Here is a 23,721-nt window from a genome sequence, read left to right as displayed (position 1 = left end):
TAGTGCAGCCGGAAATCAGCCACTAAAATCAGCCGTGCTCTCCATTAAACATTCTTTGTTCATTTCACTCAACAAAAACAAGATTCAGAAAGCAATAGGACAACATTTCAGCAGTACAATATAAAAACTCAGAACGATGTGTAGTTTCATCAGGATGTCATTCCCCAGCTGCACCCACTGCAGAAACAAATTGGATGTATCCCCTTTTGTGCCCTGAAGCAATCTGCTTTGGTGCTGCAAAGCAAACCCATTCTCACCAGAACAAACAAATTACTTATAGTTTTAAAATGATAAATCTCTTATGAGCATCTTTTACTTAAAAAGTGAAAATTTGACTTCATAATTCTGACTTAGAATCTCATAATTCAAATTGGTGCTGAAACAGTGATCTGACCAACTGATTAGTCGAGCGGCAGGAAATGAATCAAGAACAATTTAAGTCATTTATTTAGGAGAAATACAAATTATTTGCTGGTTTCAGCTTCTCAAACGTGAGAGTTTGCATATTTATTTCTATTTTATATAATCGGAAATCAGAATTCATAATTACTGCTTTAGTATCTAATAATGAATCCCTTATCATATGCGAAAGATTATCTTTATTTTTTAGGATTTATTTGATGATACTTATAAGTGCATTTAAAAAGTAAAAAACATGCTGCTGTTTCACTCACTGATCTGCGACACCTTAACTGTCACAGGGCTGGACTTCTTCTCGGCCAGCATGTGCCACCTCCCTCCTCCTCTGGCGCTCTTTCCTCCTTTGTCGATGAAGACTCGGACACGGCACGTGTACTCCCCTCCGTCCTTCCCGCTCACGCCCCTCAGCCCCAGCCTGTACTCCCCGGGTCCAATCCGCTCCAGGCTCGCCTCGCCTCGCTTTCCTAGCGCACCGTTCGAGGACGTGTTTGAGATCACCACCCCGCTGCGCTCCATGGTGATGATGTCACGGTCGCCGGCTAGCCAGGTCACCTCCAGGTCGAGGGCCTGCAGGTTGTCGGCGGTGACGGAGCAGAGGAGGTTCAGGGTGTCGCCGGGAGAGAGGTGCAGGGACGTCGAGGAGGGAGAGGAGGAGGGTGAAGACTTCACACTGAGGGACTGACCTTGAGAGGATTAGAGGACAGAGACAGCATCAGTTCCTTCACCCTTTTGTGCAATAAACTGCACAAACAAGATAAAGGTAACACACAGTGTTTTGGTCTTAAAATATAATAAAGTCCCTCTACATTACTGAATTCATCCACACAGACGCAACAATGCTAGACTCATTCAATGAGTCATTGTAAATTTTATTAACTGTATAATTGTACAATTGAGTGTACAATGAATGAAAAAAAAAAAAAAAAGCATGCAAGCAGAGACATGCCATCAACTCGCATCATCCATCTGGACCTAGAGCTAAAATGATTAACCCATTAGTCCATCAACAGAAGATTAATCGGGAACTATACGACTTCGCAAATAATCATACAAGTCTTTCTTTAAGTCAAAATGCCCCAGAGTCACTAGTTTGTGCATCTTAAATATACATGTTTGTGGGTTTTCTCAGTCTTCTGTGATATTAAACTGAACATATTTGAGTTTTGGACTGTTCGTCCGACACAAAAAAATATCTCAAGACATCAGCTTGGGCTTGGCAAAGTTGTAACGGGCACTTTGTAATATCTTCGGAGATTTTAGGGACAATTAATCAGTTAGTCTAAAAAAAAAAAAAAAAAAAAAAGTTGACTGCAAAACAATAGACAAGCGTCGGCCATATTGCAGGTACTACTTTGAATAAAAAAAACTCAAAAAAAAGGAGCAGGAAGAGATTGTGAAGCCCACTGAGGTCAGGGAAAAGAGGGAAACATGGAATGCTGATTTTTCCCAGGTGAGTTTGAGCTAAATATTTCTTTCTTAGCAGTAGCATTACGCTGGCTCACCAGTGAACTCCGCATCATTTAACATTATATTCCGATTGTTCAGTCAGCACACCTTCTGGTCCTGACTTTCTGGCATTTAAAATTTTTGCTGCATGCTGTTTTTGGTCGCCGAAGCTCCGTATCAACTGTCAGTGGTCGAGATCAACCGTATCTAGAACCACAGTGACAAAAAGGTTTCACAACGTTTCTCTCACAGGAGTCAACTTTTGTCTTGGACAACCCAAATCACACAGTGTAAAGGGGCCTGTAGCCATGCATGTCATATTAGGGGTGGCCAACATGTGGCTTGCACATTGCAAGTGGTTGTTTGCATATATGTGGTATATACCAGTATGTGTATATACAATCTCTTCAGTTAATGAAACAAACCACATGCTTCCAGAGAGACACTTGAAGACATCACCTTGAGCTATAGGAAAACTGATTTTTCACGGTTTTTGTGATGTCTAATAGAATAACAATAAATCGACTAATTGAGAAAATAATTGACAGATTAATTGATAATGAAAATAATCGTTAGTAATCCCATAATGGTATTTTGTAAATCACGGCATGCGACCTTTTTAAGCAAATTGCTTCAAGTCAGGTTCAAAGTGTTAATCAAAAGAATATTAAAATTCCAATAAAGGATAAAAAAAAAAATCCTTAGTTGCACGATAATATTTACATTTGAATATAAAGGTCATCCTATCTATTGACGAGATGGAGACGTAAACAGGTTACAGAATGTTACAGGATGTGAATCAGTTTAAACAGAAAACCATCAGAGGCAATGTTACATTAAACTGGACAGGAAACAGTGTACAATCTTAAAAGAATGCAAATAGTCATCTGTCATAGGTGTCGGGGATTTAGAGGAAAGCATTCTTTCAGCAGTGATACTAAAGAACTTTATAATCCTCTCAAAGAAAAGTCTCTTCTGTGTGTCTTCAAACCCACAGTTGGATCAGGGGTTTGGATACGGTCTCCAGTAACAACCTAGACTGCAGTATGTGGGGAAGAGTCTCTGTATGGTGTCTGGAAAAGGACAAAAGAGACAAAGCCCAGTCTGTTTGGCTTTTCTCATCCTCTTTACTCGAGTCACTAAGTCAATATGAACTGACTGGGACACAATGGACCTGAGACCGAGACCTCTGTTATGTGTGCGTGTATGTGTGTGTGTGTGTGTGTGTGTGTGTGTGTGTGTGCGTGCGTGCGTGCGTGCGAGCGCGTGTGTGCTGCTCATCTCTGGTGTGGTTACAAACCACTGGGTCTTTTCCAACACTTAAGAGGATACGGTAACCCAGAAAGATATAAGATATGGTGACCACAGCAACCACAATGAATGAGTGAGAGAGGGAGAGAGAGAGAGAGAGAGAGGAGTGTGAGTGTGAGTGTGTGTGTGTGTATGTGTGTGTGTAGGGGCCTCTCTAAGGACAGAATAAGACAGAAAGACAGGCAGTGTGGGTCACGAGCCTCCTGGGACAGAGCGAGGCAGAGAGAAGAAAAAGACCGAGTCTCACAGAGGAGAGGATGCTGTTAAAATAAAGACAGCCATGCAACAGAGAGAGAGAGAACTCTCCCACATCCCTCCTTCTCTTCTCATCCTTCATTTTCTTTCAATTTCCAGCACAGCAGCACAGAAAACTGCTAACACATCCACTGTAGTAACCTCTTTTATCAAGAAGCAAGCGTGAGATTTTAAGATTATCTATCGGGTCCCTGCAGGGAAATTATGTACAGATTCAACTCTTACCACTATTATAACTGCAGCCATAATTACTGCTAAGGATGTGCAGGGAGCCTCCTAATGCTGGGCCAGATTTAACAAGGACTTAATACATTGTTAGACAGGTTCAGGAGCGGGTTGTACTTTTGAGCTTATAACCAGTCATCTCTGTGACTCCTAATCATAACCTAGCCCCAATGGGGGTCTTGTCAAGATTGAAACTCCCAATCAGGTCAGAGAATCTAATGGGTCACAGAGCACAGTGTAACACTGTGCTCGTTTGCTAGTGCGGGAACATAATGTGAGCCTCTGGGTTGTGAAGTACCATGAATTCGCAAAATACTTCACTTAGGCTATTTTCTAATGATGTAAGTGATTTTTGCATGAGACTTATTGTTTTTTCAAATCAAAGAGCTTTGAGTCACCGTCCAGCCTCACATTAGTTTAATCACCCTTGGTAAAACTACTGTCAGCTGTCTACAATAAACAATGACTTTGTAAGGACGTGAAACGATGAAAAGAAATCCAATACAGTGACTCCACTTCACCCACACCTTCCTGCATGTTGAATCTCCTGTGTAAACTCTGCAGCAACCAGCTTAGATGAACTGCAAGTCCTCAGCTCTGCTCAGCAGATCAGGTCTTAAAGCTATGATCATGTGGATTTTCAGTGACGAGTACGAAACTGCACTGCTCGGGTGACAGACTAGAGTCTGAGTGACCGGCACCACAGTTTTTACAGTTCCACCTGAGTGGAACATGAATGCCTGAAACAAATTCCGTGGCAATCCATTCAATATTTTTGATGAGATATTCCACTCTGGACCAACCGACCAACACTAGCATTCCTAGAGCCCCGGCACTCAAAATAAACTTAAATGAAGTATTTTTACAGTTAATTTGAGCAAAAATAATATGTGAATGTTTCTTCAGTGACTAATACCAGTGCAAGGCTGTTTTTTTTTTTCTTACCTGTAGGAATAACTTTAATAGTTCCCATTTCTTTTGTTTTCTCTACGATTTTTATCCATTTCCCTCCATTTTCATGTGTCCATTCTGTTCCATTGCATTCGTAAGTCCCGCCATCCGACGTCGTCACTCTGGATATCACCAGTTCAAACAGTCCATTCTTCCCGGGCACCAATCGGATTCCTCCGTCAGCGTAGTGCCGGGCGAACTTCGCCCCTGTAACCACATCTCCCTGAGGACCGAATGTCAAAATTTCCTCTGACGTTGCTCCGTTTTTCAGCGACCAGGTGACCGACAGGTAGGTGGGGTGGGTGAGCGCCCGGGTGACGTTGCAGGAAAGCGTGATGTCCCCTCCCTCTGGGACGTCCTGGGCCGGTGTCAGCGCGGAGACAGTGAGGGTGTTGGGAATGACTGACGAAACAAAAATTTTACGAACACATTAATAACACTGCGAACGATGAATGTCACTTAATACAGATGTCGAACATAAGTACTAAGAAACTGTAAAATCTCAATGCACACACACACACACACACACACACACACACACACACACACACACACACTATATGGGAGGACAAATTCAGCATGACTGAAGGTTTTTTCTCACTTCCTTCCCTTCTTTATGGTTCTATATTTTGTTTTCCCCTTTTAATACATTAAGACCCTTTTCTAAATTTTGAATCATCTCACTTGCTTTTAAAAGTAAGTATTTAGGAGAGAAACTAATGTCTAAATGCTGTGAATTCTGCCCATATGGAAAACATTGTATATTTGCTTGGTTTGCCTGTGTATTTGGCTGAAAATTGCCTCTGAAGTTGCTTTTGTCTGCTGATATTCTGTTAACTCTTCCTGCAGCGGCTTCCAGTGATGTGAATTCATGCATTTTACCAGGAAGCAACTGCAGAAAGTGTGGAGCGACAGGTGTGGTGAGTAGTTTAGCACAAGTGAGTTAGGTGTTAGTGGAGGTTACATGTTGGTTTAAGCTACTTTTGGACATTTTGCCCAGGAGCCGTGGACACCTTTTGGAGTTTAGTGCACATTAAACATCTTCTCCATTTGTAAGAACTTTTTTGGGGTTATTTTTTAATTATAATATAACACTGTAGCTAAATTATTTTTCTGGTTTAGTACTTGTACACAGTCTGGTTGATAATCAGCAGTATATTTGCATTTTCTCCCCATTTTCCTTCACCGTCTATTCCTGGAGGCATATTCTGAGCTGGGTGCAAGAAAATCCGGTTTACTGCAGTGATCAGTTTAAACCAATTTCCACTTTAAAAACTGCTTATTTTTTGGGTGAAAAATCAGCAGAAAACAAACCAATGACATAACAACATAATCAAGGTAAGTAATGTGTTTTCCTATGCTGTTCTGCCTTTTCCATCCCCCGCCCCTCTGTACTTTGATGTTGAGCAGGGGAAAACTTTGTATACATATAGGAAAAAAATGAGCCCAAGAGGCATGTCTGATTATAAACAGGCATGATAAAATGGAAGTTCATGCAAAAATAACATCAAAGGCAGTCATGGGGGGGGGGTAGACACAATTTCACCCAAACTAAAGATTTAGGAGTAAAGATTCAACAAATTGAATGCAGGTATTTATTGTTGAGACGGAGAGAATCATAAATAATGATGACTGCTCACATTTCTACCTCATTATGTTACATTCAAGTTAACTAAAGATGTTTTATGATTAAGACTTTGGACTCTAATCGAAGTTCAGATAAGGATGAGGTTTTGGTAAACTTCCAGGGAGTCTATGTGTCAGCACAATGCTGCTCTCTTGTCAAGGTAACTGGCTGAAGGAGAGCCAAATGAACAAACAGACTGCTCCAGACAAAGCTGTGTGTGTGTGTGTGTGTGTGTGTGTGTGTGTGTGTGTGTGTGTGTGTGTAAACACACCCAGAGGCGTGTTCATGAAGTTTTACGACTCGCCTGCTCAGGTAACATAGTAAACTCTTCCCCTCTCACACCGACACATTTACCTCCAGTCTTTCACTGCGGGCTTCTTCCGTTCTGATAATGAAAAAGTTCCTGGTGGATTTCAAGATTCGGTTTCCTGGAACTGTTTGGCTGCTCAATGTGACCTTCAAGAGTCTGAGCAGGTCTTTGCTGTGTTTCTTTTCTTGTTATGACACATAAAGCAGGCCCAGGATTTGCTCTGTGAGAGGGAATTTTAAAAAAAACTGGGGACCTTATCACTGCTGGAGATCCTGAGCACAACTCTGCCTTCGGCCATAAAAACACATTTTGTCATGGAAAAGACATTAGATGCTTTAATGAATGGCTTGTCTGCAGTGAAGACATGGGGGGTTAATAATAAAACTAAGCGGCAGGCTCAGTAGCGTTGCTGGATGACTGCTGAACACAAATTACCGGCTCAGCTTTATCATCATCACCGACTTTTTTTGATCCTTTTCATATGAAAAACACAAAACACCACTATAGAAAGGAAATTATGAAAAATTCATGTGTTTGTCCACATATGCTACACTGACATCAGGTGTGATATTTATTTAATAATCTATTCACAAACACAAAATTTTACATTTTAAAGTAACAGTAGTTCTAAACTCTCAAAAGTTTCATCCCAAAATACTTCATGTAAATTGTGAATAATCCTTTTTGGAAGCTAATTCTAGTCGTGTTCCTAAGGAATCCAAGAGGTTACAGATGGCTGGGAATGAGGAGTATGTAGCTGCACATTTTGGGAATTACATTCATGCCACATTCACGTCCTGTGGGAAAGACCCATTTTTATGCGTTCAAAAAGAAAGAAAATCTGCTCATCTCAGCTTTAGGTGGTAAATAAAACTTTTTAAAAAAATACTGGATAGCAGTGTCTTTGTGTAGGCAAATTAAAACAAAGTATTGAGGGACAAATGACTAACGTCTGATGCACAGTTTCATTTATGAAACATCCTGCCTGTCATGAAGGTTTCATGGACAGAGCCACACCCCCAACGTGTACTTTGTGTAATAGACCTTGACCGATTGGTATCTCAGAGCAGGACTGGAATTTGTGAGCCACCCGGTCAGATTCTGGTGGAAAATCTGCTGAAAGGTTTCAGGAAATAATTTATTAATTAAATTAAATTAAAATAAAATTAATTATCAACTGAACCAGAAGTTGACCTGGTTGACCTGAACCAGCAAATCCAGTCCACTCCCAACAGAAATCCCCACAACCTGACTGCGGGGTAGGGGGCCAAAAAAGGCCTTGAGAGAGTCGAGGAGTTCTCTGTAAACTTTAGCTTGTCTTTGTGTTTACTTTTTTTTTTTTTTAAAGCTTACATTTTTTTTTACATTTGTGGAGAATCTGCATCATGAAATGTGGAATAGTTTGGCATTGAAGAAAATTATTTCTAAGTAGAAATACAAAGTTTATATTAGACATACGGCTAAAGGCCGCGCTGACTCCAGGAGTGTGTGTGTGTGTAAGATGTCTGTGTACTCAGATTTGACTGAGTTATGAATTTAAGAAGAGAGTCAACATCGGGTTTGAAGGCTTAATCTACTTTCACTGGCATCCCTGATTACTGACACACACACACACACACACACACACACACACACACACACACACACACACACACACACACACACACACACACACACACACACACACACACACACACACACACGCATACACGCACAAAAGTGGAAAGTACTGGAAACCAATAAGACTAGTGGAAGTCTACGGTGCTGCTGCAGTGATTTGAGTGTCTATGGCAGATAACAAAGGCAGGATGAATAATCTGGGTTTTGCTCTATCAATTAAAATTAGCCTGAAAGGAGTTTTCAAACCCTCAGCGACCTCTACATCACTTGTTTCTTACATAACCAAACAGCCTCAGCGGGGCAATGGAAGTGAGTGTGTGAGTGTGTGTGTGTGTGTGTGTGAGTGTGTGTGAGTGTGTGTGAGTGTGTGTGAGTGTGTGTGAGTGAGTGTGAGTGAGTGTGTGTGAGTGTGTGTGAGTGAGTGTGTGTGAGAGTGTGTGAGAGTGTGTGTGAGAGTGTGTGTGTGAGTGTGCGCTGATGAATGAGGTGCACAAGTCTTGACTGGCATAGACCCTCCAGCAGTAAACTGAACTCATAATCTCTGTAAACGACTCTCTCTCACACACACACACACACAAAAAAAAAACGTTCCCTGTTTCATGCACTACAAAATACACTACTCACTAATACATATGCTCTACATACACACGACACAATCTCTTTCACACAAACAGTGCTGCCTAGTTAATTCGTGTCTAAATTTAACAAGGTGTCTGGGGAGAAGTGCTGGGAAGCAGAAAGCAGCTGAACATGATGATGCATTATGGAGCTAACTAACCTATTGTCAGACAATCCCTTTTTTGTGACTTCATCTCTCAAATTTGAGATTTTATAGCATAAAATGTTCCTAAAACTTCTCTTGTGCATCTTTTCTAGAAGAACAACTTTTCATGTTCAAAAACATCCTGTGCGTTTGGGATTGGGTCAACAGTGGATTTTAACTAGTACAGTCGCCAAAACATGTGGATAATTACGAGGGAGAAACGCAATTAAATTCAAAAGAAGATGCTGAGTGTGGGTTTCTTTCTTGCCCTCTGTTTCTTTTTCAGAAAACAGTCCAAATTAAAAAATTACACAGCGGGCTCTGCAGATGATCTGAGTAACCAGAAAATTGTTGGTGGACAGATATCTGCTGTATGTTCGAGTGGCAAATAAATCTGCTAATAAAACAGCAGGGATAGATATCCTCGGAGGTAAGTGGAAAAATATGTTTTGTGGGTGAACTGAGCCTTTAACAGAGCAGCTAAGGAATCACCTAAAGATTTCCGCCAATAATGAGTCCAAGGTCAAAATCCTGGAGGAGTGGCAATTTTTTAAACTATTAAGTAAGATCCAACTATTACAACAAAACTGTAGGATTTCATGAGGAGTGGAGCTTTGAGATGAACATTAAATATAGGACATTTAGTTTATTACTGTTATTATGTGTGACTTGAATACAAATACCACAAGCTTTAATGAACTCATTCGCAGATTTTAGAGCAGTTATTTCATGTAATAATTGTTTGTTTTCGAGGCATTTAAAACCATGTCGCAGTAATAATAACTCTACCCAGGCCTGTTTCCTGTTAACAGTTTTATAGACACTGATGAAACCTGGGACACAGTATTATGGCTTGAACAGTGTGTGCTACACATGTTGCTCAGGTTAACACTGATATCCATTACAAGATGCCTACTTTATACCGTATACTTTACCTGTTGGTATGGCTGTAAATATTAAGATCTTATACTAAAACATGCCGTACTCATTCCGTATTCACTTGACAATTAAACGGCTCTCTAATTGCAGGGACTTCCGGGACTTCAAAATGGGATCACGATGCAGAAAAGGCAAAAAATCTCTATTATCCACTTACAGTAAAAACAGTGGTGGGATTAGAATGGTCTGGCTTTAGTATAATAAAACCTGGATGAGAGGCCTTTATGCTGTGGGTCGAGGCTAGGTTCTCGTTTGAGCACTTGCAAAGAGCACTATGAGGGCTGATTTTACTGACTGAAGCTGAAAGGTAATACTTATCTGTGAAGGTTAGGTAAGGTAAAGCCTAAAAATTGAGCCCTTACTGTATATTACTAATTTGCAAACGGAAATGCCACCTGGATTAGGTTTCTCATCAACGTCACGAGGAAGCTTTGTTAATGAAAGTATCACGTTGGGAAAAAAAAAAAAAATGTTCCTCCAGTATTCACTTGTGGTGACTAAAGCATGACTCGCGGTTTTTGGTCAATCAGGTTTTGTATGCAGATGATTTAGTTATACTTCCTCCCTGCTATGCTTATCTTCAGCTGCTGCTCCCATTACAGTCCTGAATATACTATCAAATTTAATGCAAAAAAAAAAAAAAGAGTAGTGAAATACTAATTGATGAGCTGATTTTTATGGTCGATGATTAAATTATGTGTTTAGGGTAACACACTTGTATGTAAATGTCACATATTTAGTTGATGTCAAGATCTGGCCTATAACTGCTGAGTAGAAATAAAGTAGATATTAATAGGTTTTCTCAAAAAATTGCTTTCTACAATAAAATACTTAAGAAATTAAAAAAATTTCTTGCTGTATCTGATTTGATGGCTCCATTTTTGGTATTAGGCAGTCATTGCTGTGGCGTTTCTGTACTGACCTTCCAGAAATCCACCAGTGAATCCCAAAATGGCAGCACTATTGTGCTGCTGGATGCTTACAACAGAAAATGTAAAGGGCTTCATCAACTGCCTTTAAGTTTAAGTTTAATAAGCATTAGGCTGCATTAGTTGACGACAGCAAACCTAACCTTTGTTTACCACCAGTGTTTCCATTTCTTTGCTAAATTGTACAAAAAAAGAACGATAATTGGCCAAAAAGTAAAACATTATCATTAGTTACCCTCAGACCTTTGGTGCAAATCTTTTCATTTTTCATCATAGAATCAGCTTTGCTTATGATGTTTAAAATTGCTTACAATAACTGATATAAGCCAAGTAACCAAAAACCCTGCCAAAATAATTGCACAGCACTTTGGAATGAAATACTTCATGTGTTGCTAGAGTCTATGTTGTGCATTTATTCTGCATCTAAAAAAAAAAAAATATATATATAAAAAAAACACATATGGGTATGTCTGTTGAATACACAATCAGCTTGATCTGATCACAGAAACCACATACAAGTCTAAACATTGACAGATGCTAAACATGCCAACAGCATCAGCGTTTTTAAGTTGGTCAGAGGCCTGCATTTCTCCGACCACATCTTGGTGAGCACAACAACTATTACTACAACAACTATACTGGTATAACAAGTATTACCAAACGTTTGGTTGACAACATTTCCTCTCATTACACACTGTAATAAAAGAAACCATGTAATTTATCATTTCACCCTCTGGACTGCTTTCCTTTATATTCTTCCCCCAGCCTTTTTGTCTCACTATCCAAATCTCGGTCTCCCTGGCCCTCATTTGACACAAGCCCAGTACTCCCACCTGACATCTGCTCCCCACCATGAGTGTGTGAGTGTAATGAGTGTGTTGACATGTGCAGGGTGTGTTTTGAGTCTGCGTGAAAGTCAAATTACATGCCAGTAATTGTCCAAAACCAGTGTGTGTGTGTTTGCTTGCAGGAGGATACTGTATATACATGGTCTGTAGAGCATTAGTAAGTCATGGGGATGGCTGTTAAAAGAACCAACATAGCAAGCTAGCTTCATACACACACTCATACTGTAAAACACAGTTAGGACAGCTAGCCCCTGGAAAGCTTCTGAAACAGGATTTAGTCTCAGCTGAAAGACACCTAATTATTAATAAAAAAAAAAACTGTCTCTCAAACACACACACACACACACACACACACACACACACACACACACACACACACACACACACACACACACACACACACACACACACACACACACACACACACACCCTCTCCCCCATACCAATGAGTTGGACCTGAGCCTCGTAGTTGCCACTGATGACGGAGTCGGTGCTCGGCGTCTGGCACCAGTAGAGCCCGGCGTCCAGCGACTTCACCTCCGCTATCTTCAGCTCCACCTCGTTGTCTTTGAGCCTCACCACCGAGATGTCGCCAGATGCAACGCGCTTGCTGAGCGACGGGTGTGAGTAGCTGGCGTCAAAGGTGGAGATTATCTTTGTCCTCACCCCGCTCGCCTCCCTGGATGTCATCCACTCGAAATCCTACAGGACGGAGTGGGATATTAATGATCCGCATGTTTAGGTGAAGACTTTATACAAAATTTCCTTTTTCAGTATATTCCACCTCTAAGGAAAAAAAGACACGATCCACAATGGTTTCTCTAGGGATACCATCATGTCAAAATGTACCCTTGACCAAAATTTCGATCAATAGCAACATATCTTAAAAGCCGTGACCAAATTTCCAGTTAATTTGCTGTGTATATTCATGGTCCAGAGAGGATAAGTCTATAGGTTTTTAGTGACCCTCTGACCCTTTCCCCTGGTGCCACTATAAGGCAAAAGTAACCATAATATCCAAATGCTATGGCTTTGCAGACAACAGTCACGCTCTCTAGGGATTGAACAATTTTTATTTTTAACACTATTTTATTTTAACACCTTTAGGTTAAATTGTCAACTCTCACCTTCCTTCGGGAGACACCTAGTAGGGTCATTTGATATCCACACAGGATCTGCATGAGACTGACGTATTTTTGATACAACAGGTTTGAGGTGTAACTATTTCATGATCCATTTGTAGCTCTTTACATGTTCTTTAAAAACAGAATTCTAAAACATGCCATGCTCATTCTGTATTCACATGGCAATTAACCAGCTCTCTGATTGCGGGGACGTCTGGGAACTCAAAATGGGATCACGATGCAGAAAAGGCAGAATACTGTACTTGACATGTGCCTTCACCGCCATGAACTCGGCCACTGTAGTTTAGTTTGAGTCAGTCCCACACGCACCGTCCTGCTACCGTAAATAAATACTCACCTGAGCACCAAATATGTATCAATCCGCGGATGAGAGTAGTCCCAAACAAATCCACTATTTACTCTGTACTTAGAGACAGGCTAACACATCGTTGGTTTGGTCTTTTCATGAGTTGTTGGCAATAACAAAAATGTACAACATCACCAGCCTTCTCCTTTGAACACGTGATCTGTCTGTCAGAAACATGCCATTAAAAGATCACACTTGCCCAGGTGTGATAAAGATCTGTCAGTGAAAATTACCTGCTCACGAGGTCCCGAATAGTCATTGACGTCACATCTGATGGAGACCGGCTGACCCTCCACCCGGATTAACGGACCAGGAGACACCGTCACCACTCGGGCCGAGCACCCACCTTGAGGGACGGAAAGAATATTATAATTTAAATAATTAAATAAATAAGAGTCTTCAAAAAAAAAAAAAAATGTTCAAAACTTTGCACTGAGGCTGCTTTGGATTTGTTGGACAGTTTATCCCTCTCTGGTCTTTATTCTGAAGGCTGTGGCAAATCAATGCTGTGTGCAAGTGATTACATCCACATCCATATGAGTAACAGCATATTTGTTGTATAAAAATAGAATTTGCAGAGTGAATAGGCTTTATTCAGATGTATTTTCTAAGGAAGATATTTTTTGTGCATGTTCTATTGGGAGCAAGCTACAAGCCTGATGACTAACAGACAGACTGTGTTGTACTGAAGAAATGCCAGTATTACAGCAGTAGTGTATCATAGTGGTATGCTACGTGCCTCACCGGCCAAGGTTTATAAAATTGCAGTTTGAAGGAAGATGTTGACAAATTTGACAAACACTGACTTACAAAGACACCACAGGTGTTTTAAGAGAAAGTCCCTGTTTCAACATGCAAAACAAGACATGCACACGATCTCTCTCACATTCACACACACACACACACACACTCACACACTCAGGCAGGGCTTTTTGTAACTTGAGTGACGATGAACGGTATCGATAATGACGGTGACAGTGCTAAGAACCGGCATTGCATTCTCTGTGTACAGTACATGCATGTCTGTGCACGCACACACAGACACACACACACACACACACACACACACACACACACACACACTTTTGTCTGGCAAGAACACCAACCACTGGTTATGGCAACACTCCAGCAGATCTCAAAGATTCCCCAAAACCAGAAACCAATGGCAGCGAGTGATTGTTTAACACAAAGTGCGTGTTAAACTCCCCTGACATTCCAGCTGAGTTAAGCATGTAGCAACACAGCAGAATCTGACTGAGCTCAGTGGAGTTGGGTTGGTTCACTGACACTCTGGTTCCTGGTTGATGAATTATGGCTACAGACCTTCACACTCCAACTCTGACATCTTCACTCAGCTTAAGGTAAAGTGGAGATGCTACATGCTGCTGGGTTTGTATGTAGTAAGAATATTGAGAAACTACACTTGAACACAATCTGTTTCTTGGCAGATTATCCAATACAGTCTTCTGTGTAGGGAAGACTATACACTCAAAGCAGATCCAGGTATCTGACCTGGACCTTTAGTACTTTTTTGGTACGAACTGAAATGTGTTTGTAGAACCAAGTACTGAAAACTGTCAAGTACTAAAAGTTGCCATCAAATACAAGCTCAGATCCTGAATTAAATCAGAATTGTAACTACGGTTTATTACAACTTGGGTTTTATTTTAGCAGCTCTGGCCATAGCTTCTGTCGGTTACAGTAACACTGCACTCGGGAGGCAACAATCCAACTTTTTCTTTCTCGATACCGATTGTGACGCCTCAGCTCTGGGTATCTCCAGATACAGCGCACAAATCCGATACCAGTCCTCTCGTTTCCCCCTAATTTAAACTCTTTTTACCTCACTGCGATTGGGCACTAAAAACTGACTCTGTGGTCCGTCATGACTGAATGAATATAAGTGATATGTCACTGATTTTTATAAAGACATTGTTTTGGTATTGTTTTATCATTTAGTATCTTTAGTATTATCAACTGTACTTTGTATGGCTGATAAAAGGAATGCATTGATGTGCACGATTAAAGGAATGCAATGCTAAAATCGATGGAATAGTCTTAATATTACCTTGAGAGATTAAATCAGTTTGAATAGAATTTCAATCACTTGAAACCATGATTAAAAGTCAGACATATGTTTATTTAACAATCTGACAGGCTGCTGCTGCCAGTGGAGCAGCTGCTTACAACCTGGCAGGTTGTGGTGCTAAACTATCTGATGGAGGACAACCACCTTCCATTAAAGGTGCGACTGGTTTAACACAGCGAGGCTGTGTACCGAACCAATGAGGACAACTGCTCCACCCCTACGCGTCACTACGACTAAGTATGAAACCTCAATATATTTGGAGAACTGATCTGTCTCTGTACCAAGTATACCAAGTATCAGAAACTTGTATAAAAGGTTGGCAGCAAATGCTTGGTCAGATTTTTAGTTAAATCATCTTCTCCTTGGATTGAATATGACCCAATTTAAATAGTAATCCTGTCAATTTGATGCAGTATTTTAATTAGATGAAAGTCTTGTTTAGTTAAAACATCACTGAAAACTGATTTGAGAAGTTTGCAAAAATGTAAAAAGGGTCTTTGTACGTATAAAAACAAATTTCTTCCACAGTACTTTGAGCAAAAATCTGTACATGGAGCAGCTCTGGTTAAAAAAAAAGTTCTTCATAAACAAGTCCTGTGCTTGTACAGTCCTTCCTTCAATACTTGAGTTTTTAACAGTTGGCCTGGTGTTATGTGCGAAATGTTTTCTTTTTTCTTTTTTCCCTTTAGTAGGTAACAAGTCACAATGAAATAAGTGCCACATAAAACCTACTGAATGTTTCTGTTTACTATCTCTGTCAGGAGTGGTGTATGGTTTGATTCCTCTGTAACTTCAAATCAGATAAACCAAAGACAGATTGCTGGCATACTGGTCCCTGGGGAGTCTGACAGCCACAGTCCAATTGTGACAGTGAAAAAAAAAAAAAAAAAGAATGAATCATTTAACACTTGTGAGCTATGACAGCAAAGTATAAAACTTCAAATCCTATGACAAAGTTGTTGCCAAACCTCAAGTTAATATTACAAAGTCATTTATTCAACTCAAGAACATCCAGTGTGAAGCGTCTGAGGGTCACAGCCCAAACACATCTGCAGGCTTCTTCTGCACCACTGAGTCGTTAAGGAAAAGGTCGACAAGGATCAAAATTCAAATAATTTCCTTAAGTTCATTTTTCAGTATAGGTAGTTAATGCAAATTATCATGTCCCCTCATTTCTGAATTATGCACAGTCCTTTCCTTTGCATGACCATAATATACAGTTAATCTGTATGGGTGAGTGTATTTGGTAAAGGGAGATATTTTTAGTGATGAACGGCCCTGAGACTCAAAGATGCTTGGCCTGGTGCTGAAATGTATGATTTTCAAACTCCATTTTCAGCCCGCCTGCCCTGCCTGCCTGCCCTGCCCGCCTGCCCTGCCCTGCCCGCCTGCCCTGCCCGCCTGCCCTGCCCGCCTGCCCTGCCCGCCTGCCCTGCCTGCCTCTGCTGGAAGAAAATACTGCGCAGCCAGTGAAGACATGCAGAAAGTGATCATCAACTAAAGAACCTATATTAAAAAAAAAAAAAAAGGAAAAAAAAAAAGAGAGAGACACTGTCATTTTACGTCACTGTGGCATGGGAAGGCATGTCCAGATTGCTGACTGGATGTGGAGGAGGATTCATAGCTGGGGCACAGGTCCTGAGGTCAGGTTAGCTGAATTTGGAATGATAACAGCCTGCCATGTAACATCACTGACACTACGTCTCTGTTTTTTAAATCTATGATTATGTGTTGAAACATCACAAATTGGAGCCAGCGAAACATATCGGTTTCCAGACCCTTCTTCCTCCTAACTGGTACGATAGTTTTTTGCATTTAAAGATGAAATCTTGCTGGATTATTTAACCTTGACACACTATCTACCTAAAATAAATGATTCATATTTGTCTGGACTGTACAATGACATTTGTTTATTCCTCAAATTTTAGACGGTAAACACTACAAAAACACACTGTTCATCTCAACTTTCAGGGACCCCTGTTTTTTAGAGAGAATAGCCCTCAAATAACCCATTGGATTTTCAGTTAACTTCACTTTGAACAAGACTGTGCTGTCTTGGCCTGACCCAAGGGTCATTAAATATTTCTCAAACATAAATGGCAAAATCGGGGATGTAAGACTTCTGCATGATAGAAGCAGACTGCATAACAAATGCCAAAAATTGGAAGGTTAATGTGCTTTTATCCTCTGATCATATGCTCTGATGCTAAAACTGTAAAGGGTTAATGTTGGGCATCAGATGGCAGTACGCACATTTGAAAGCCAAGGTCAATTTATATTAGTCCTCAAACAACAAAGCAGACCTGTGCAACGGCAAACTAGGATCACTAAGCCATTTCCGTATTTACAGACTAGTTTGCCTTAGAGGTCACAGGATCTGCAAAATCAGTAGGCTTCTACCGTTGCATGGTCATATAAGTCACATAAGTGTCAACCAGCTCATCACCAACAGGTGCACCAAGTCGCTGGGTGTCTTCAGAGTTGCCTTACCGAAACAAAAACATAAATAAATTAAGAGAACTATTAAACAGATTCTACAAGATAATAGATACTGACATGGATGAATGTTAGCCACATAGGAAATATGGTCTAAACCAACCAGCTCTAATCAATATGGACAACCCCAAAAAATAAAACAGAAATTAGTGTGTGGCACACGATCATGAAAATATCAAGGCAACTGTCATGCATCACTGACAAATCACAGTATAAAGAAGAATACAAATGCTCTATTGGTTGTTGAAGGGAAGGAAAGGAAAGTCTGCTGGTTACATTAAAGGAGAAGACAAAATCTAACCAAGCAGCAAAATTCATGCCAAAGTTGCAACCCAAGACAGCACCAGTTTCGACCTCAGGCCTCAGAGCAGTTTAGCAATATCTTCAGAATCTCTGCATGTGGGCAGAAATGTAACACAGCCTGTGTCGTGCGAGTGTGATTTTATTTGAGGCATGTCAAGTTGAGCAGATTCCATGTTAAGGAAATAAATTGTATGCCACAGACACTTTCGCTTCCGCAGTCCCAGAACACACACCACAGGAGTGCTGGCGACATTTGATCATCTAACACTGTACTAATTTAAGCCAAGCCCCCCCACACACACACACACACACACACACACACACACACACACACACACACACACACACACACACACACACAAACCCTTAAGACATTCACTGTTATGCTCACAAACATATGGTAACTTCAGAATTGGTAAGCCCTGTTTAACCTTGTTTGCCCATGAGGTAGAAACAAGGCCGGTGAATAAGCCCTGGTTTGTCTCTGTGGTGAAAACCAGTCTAATGACTTAGCACTGGCCTGGGCCTTTGGTTCAAACCAGTCTGATAATTAGTCGGCCTGGTTTGACTCTGAAATGGATACAAGGCGAATAATAACCCTAGTAATGATGGCCAGGCCAGCCCAGCTTGGCTTTTGTGGGACCTTGTCAGAGACGGTCACCTCATGCTGGTTGATTGGTCTTAATGGGAGCCAGAACAGGACCGAGACTGATGGGAGGCAACAAACCAAACTTGGACTGTTTTCTCCCCTTGCCTCTCTCACTGTCATTTTAAGCATGAATTTATCACTGCATTTTCTCCAGCCGAGACATAATTGTCACACACAATCCCGTCTACTAAAATGGGAAAACAGCTGGTGTAGCTGTTTTCCCATTTTAGTAGACGGGATGTTTTTCAGTAATGCTGTACCTGTGCTTTAATTAACCTTAAGATTAATTTGTCACCCCTTGAAATGACAGCATTACATTAGCTAAACAACTGTACAGCCGTTTCTACTCAGCGAGGAAGAGGAAAGGAAAAATAGGTGCAGCTCGCCCTCACAGGGAAGAGACTTCCGTGCCGAACTCCATCTAACGACATGGCGTTTTGGCCTTTTTCGCTTGTCGTCACATGTAGACACCTCTGGGAGCAAATCTTGTTGAATTGTCTCAATGCCTCGGATCAACTCTTCAGTTCGGCATAGTGCAATACACCCAGCGACACTTATTTTTCACTTAAAATTAAACTTTTCGAATCTGTTAGCGTGTTGCACTGCAGAACTTCTTCCATCGAAATACACAACAGATGGCAGCAGCTTGCAGAGTGAACCACTTTAAAAAAGTTCAAAATGAATTGAAATGAAGTGCTGCTTGATGGATCGGATATACGCCGGTGCGGCTAATGGACGTTAAGGACATATAAAATGCTTTAATTTATCTTTCATGAGGCATGTACGTTTGCCGACAAGCAAGTAAACGTTAAATTGACACATTTCTAAACATGGTTTAACATCAGGTTCTCCTGACTGGAGAACAGCGGCACGCATCGGAGTTAATTAGCTATCAACAGTCAAGCAAAGAAACCTTTCTTACCAAGCATCAAAAGCCCAAAGACGAGTGTGAGGGGAGACTTGTCCATTTTCATCCCTCTCTTCTTTCACTTATCCTTTTCCCTCAATTTCCCCCGCGTTCCCTTTGTCCTACGTGTGGGGTAAGACCAGTCCTCTCCCGCCGCTGTCGGGCAATCCAATAAAACTCTCGGATGTGTGCAGCCAGTCCGCACCGCACACCGGGCGGAGCCGCACAGCAAAACGGATGCACACCTTGGTTCCCTAATCCAGCAGAGCTGACTCCCGAAATGCCGTCGGGAGCGTTTTACGTGGCCCCGTAGCACGGAGACTGAACCACCGGTTTAATGCGTGTATGGGAATGGTGTGTGTGTGGTGGGGGTGGGGGGGGGCGAGACAGACGGAGAGGGAGAGAGGGAGAGGCTGACAGAGAGGAGGGGGGGGGGGGGACGAGAGAGTGGCCGGAAGTTAGGTGACGGTCTGGAGGAGGAGTGGTAGGAGAGGAGGTCCCAGGTGGAGACAGAGAGAGACAGAGAGAGATCCCCGTATCAGTCTGGCACTGTCTCACGGTTTACTGTCCCGATAGGAGTCCTCAGTACATGTCGGATGTCACAGTCAGCGTGCACCACCTCTGACATGACGGATCCCTCTCTCGTGGAGTTTTTAATCGTCTGTACGTTTCTTAAAGGTTCGAGTCTGTGACTGTTTGAAAATAGAAACACAACACAGGCTTTAAACGCTCACGTCTGTACTGTAGCCTGTAATTCTGCGTTCACATCATATCAAAGTTACTGTAATTACAAATGTATATTAAAAAGCATATAAAAAGGTATTATAGCAATCCCACTTAAGAGCTATAATACTTGCTAAATGTATTTATGTCCTTAAATGACAAAAGAGGTACTTAGCAATGTTATATTACTTACCTGTAAAGTATTTTATTTGGGGATTTATTAGTTGTGTTATTTGTTCATTATTATTATTATTTATCTTTTATTGTGTTTATTTCTTTCGATTTGTCAGGTTCTGCCTTGAGCTCAAACACTGCTTTGCAGTAAACTGATTTTAGGTTGAATCAGTGTAGACTTTCCCATACCAGCCTATAACCCGTAAAAAATTCAGTTTTTCTGGTTTCCATTTTGTGTCTCCTGATCCTTTTTCCATGTTGATGGAGATTTGGAGCTGTTCTCTGTTTATGCTTATGGGGTTAGATGATAAAGCAGGACGAAATAAGAAAAAAAAAAAACTAAAATATATACAGTAAACTGTCGAGAAGAGGATGGATTTTAATGATAAAAGCTAAAAAAAAAAAAAAAAAAAGAAGACACCCACCTCCCATGAGGAGGAGTACAAACGGTAGTCGTAAAGGGTGAAGACGGAATTTACGGTGGGGACCATAGAAGAAGAGAGGAAGGAGGTGGTAAGATGCACCTAAAATACACATTCTACACATTCTACCTTCAGAGGCCTTCCCAAGGTCATAACAACATTTTAGATTTTTTTCATATTTATATAAGCAATAGAATCATACAAATGTCACAATGAAAACATGCTTTCGGGAAACTGAATATTTTGAGATTCTTGGCATAAAAATTGTTCAGTCCACGTAAGGGGTAGGTTTGAAACCATATTTCAATGCCAATATCTCAGAAATTCTACTTTTTGGTTTTCCCCACAGACCACCACTTTAACAAGGCTGACACATTCCTGTTGTCATTTATCGCCCCGTGGCCAGACCCACGCTGTGTATTTACACAGACCGACCGGGCAGGGCAAAGTTCAGCGCTCTGCAGGCACAGAGAGAGGCGCAGGAGGAGGTTTGAGAGGAGGTGAGAAGTTTGGGTTTGTAGCCTCAGAGTCAAAGGTTAAAACTTCATGGGTAGTCTGCTGTGATACATCTGACTATCCTATTTTTAAAATGTGTGTGTGTGGCAGAGAGGACCACGGTAGCATCAGTTGTCGCACAACATCAGTTCAAAATACACACAAAGGACACAGTCCTTTCTTACTGCCCTACTCCCCTGTCAGTCATTAACCAGGTCTTGGATTCTTGGCGCTGGATCTGGTTTTAATGGACCAACAGCCTTTTATTCCAAAGCAATCACTGCCAGCCACCTCAGATATGATGCATTTTAGATGGTAGACCACTGAACTCGAAATCTCTTTTCCACTTGAGACATTTTTTTTTACAGTAATAAAGCTGCAGGCAAACAATAATGTGATAATGTAAAGGGTCAGAATGCAGTCAGAAAACTGTAAAACCAGCAGGACAAAAAGTCCAAAAGTAGTCCCGAACTTGAATTTTTGAAGTGGTAACAGTAATTCTTTTAGTTTTTGTTGTAGCAGTAGCAACAGCTGCAGCGGAAAAATCTGACAAAAAAAAAAAAAGATTTTAATAAAAAGAAAACAGATTTTTTTTTTTTTTTTTAAATAAAGAACTCAAAAGAACTCAAAAGAAAATAATCAGCCGTTTCAACAGCTGATACACAGGATACACCTGATTAATGGCCAACTCCAAAATCCCTGCATCAAAATTGTGTGGACTATGTGTAAGATTAAACTCTAGACGAGTGAGCACCGAGAAGACACTACATTTAATCTGGTTTACCTTTGGATTCAGAGATTGAACTGAATCTGATCCCGGACTTCACCTCAAACGACAATGTGCCGGCACAGTGTAGAAAACATGGAGCTGGAGGGCCATCTTCTGGCCTGTAAGCTGAAAACGTAACACACTCAAGAGAGGGCTAGGTATTGAACCCCAATACTTTCTCAAAACCTGTCCATACTAGCATGGGGTTGTTGCCAGACCTCAGGCTAATATGACAGACCGTTTAAGTAAACTCCACAAAATCCAGTAGGATATGAAAAGTGTCTGAGGGATGGTTAAGCTCCCCATAATACAGGGGTTTCTGCACAACTGAGTCCTTAAGTAACAAGAGACATGAGCCTTCAACATATTAAATTACTGTCCCTGTTTTTGTTTTGCCTTTCATTAGTATTTCCTCTGTATTTTGCACTTTCCTTTGCATTGAAAGGACCAAGGACCAAGAGTTCCGCTGTACCGTATCACAAAATAACAAAATATAATGGATTTCACTCAAACTGTGTTAGACAATAAAAAAAAAAAAGATTCCAGAGAGCAGACTACGACACTAAGACTAAGCTGAGCTGGCTCTCATCACTCGTCTTAAGCATGCATTTTTGAGATAATGAAATCAATTTTGAAAGAGTTTCACGAGCCTACAAGACTGACGGTTTCTTCACTCCTGTGCAAATTCTCTGAAATGGCAGGAAAACCGACAAAATACACGGAGACTCTACATGCAACAAGAGTGAAAGAGAAAACCAGTGTTGAGCTTTTCACTGCTGACAATTGAAACCAAATTTCCACACGGAACTAGAGCCCCATCTAGTGGTAGCAATGGATCAATACAGAATCTTGTGCTGTTTTATTTTCCCTCCATTGTAGAGTGGATGTTTTTACCCAATTTATCTTCCTTTTAAAAAATAAATAAATAAATAAATATCCATCCATTATTCATACCTGCGTATTATTTGCAGTTATAAAAAGCTGTGGATTAAAAACCAGTTTCTCACTGGAAAAGAGCACCTTAATGATATCCAGTGGGAAATTGCAGCCAAGTCACATTAATCCTGAAATTAATGAAGGAGACAAGAAGCAAAGTACAATAAAAGCCATACATTATAAATAATAGAGTACTGCGCTGGTTTTTGCATTTTACACACCTTACCTGTTTTTAATTTGCCAAACATACACCTTTTGTTAAACAGTTTTATGACAAGAGGCACAATATATCAAGAGAGAATGAATGTGGACTGTGGTGGAAAATCTTCGACAGTGAATTTTGTAGTTTTATGTTGTCATAAAGCTGCAAGTACAGGAAAACACACACACACACACACACACACGCACACACACACACACACACACACACACACACACACACACACACACACACACACACAGACACAGACACAACTGATAATAATCTTGCACTGAGCAGTAGCTCGGCATATGTACGACCAGCACTCAAAACCACAAAGACAGGATATGTGACTGACACACAGACAGGCACTCACACAGACGCACACACCATCACCCCGAATTGTTCAGTGCCTTCCGCTTGG

At 40.9% G+C, this 23,721-nt stretch overlaps 1 protein-coding gene across 1 annotated transcript in view; it reads right to left on the bottom strand.

Moving 5' to 3' along the window:
- Positions 1 to 19,925, bottom strand: part of si:ch211-132g1.7 (prostaglandin F2 receptor negative regulator) — a 63,599-nt gene extending 43,674 nt beyond the window's left edge. The window contains exons 1-5 of the mRNA XM_040142462.1: positions 19,595 to 19,925; positions 13,369 to 13,481; positions 12,088 to 12,346; positions 4,603 to 5,010; positions 675 to 1,103 (exon numbers count right to left, since the gene is read on the bottom strand). Coding sequence (XP_039998396.1) covers positions 675 to 1,103; positions 4,603 to 5,010; positions 12,088 to 12,346; positions 13,369 to 13,481; positions 19,595 to 19,646 — 1,261 coding nt within the window. The 5' untranslated portion in view covers positions 19,647 to 19,925. The remainder of the gene's footprint in view (positions 1 to 674; positions 1,104 to 4,602; positions 5,011 to 12,087; positions 12,347 to 13,368; positions 13,482 to 19,594) is intronic.
- Positions 19,926 to 23,721: the final 3,796 nt, after the last annotated feature.

The sequence above is a fragment of the Xiphias gladius genome, chromosome 13 (assembly GCF_016859285.1).
Source record: "Xiphias gladius isolate SHS-SW01 ecotype Sanya breed wild chromosome 13, ASM1685928v1, whole genome shotgun sequence".
Lineage (NCBI taxonomy): Eukaryota > Metazoa > Chordata > Actinopteri > Istiophoriformes > Xiphiidae > Xiphias > Xiphias gladius.
Note: the sequence above shows the minus strand (reverse complement) of the source record. Positions and strands in the feature narration are given on the sequence as shown.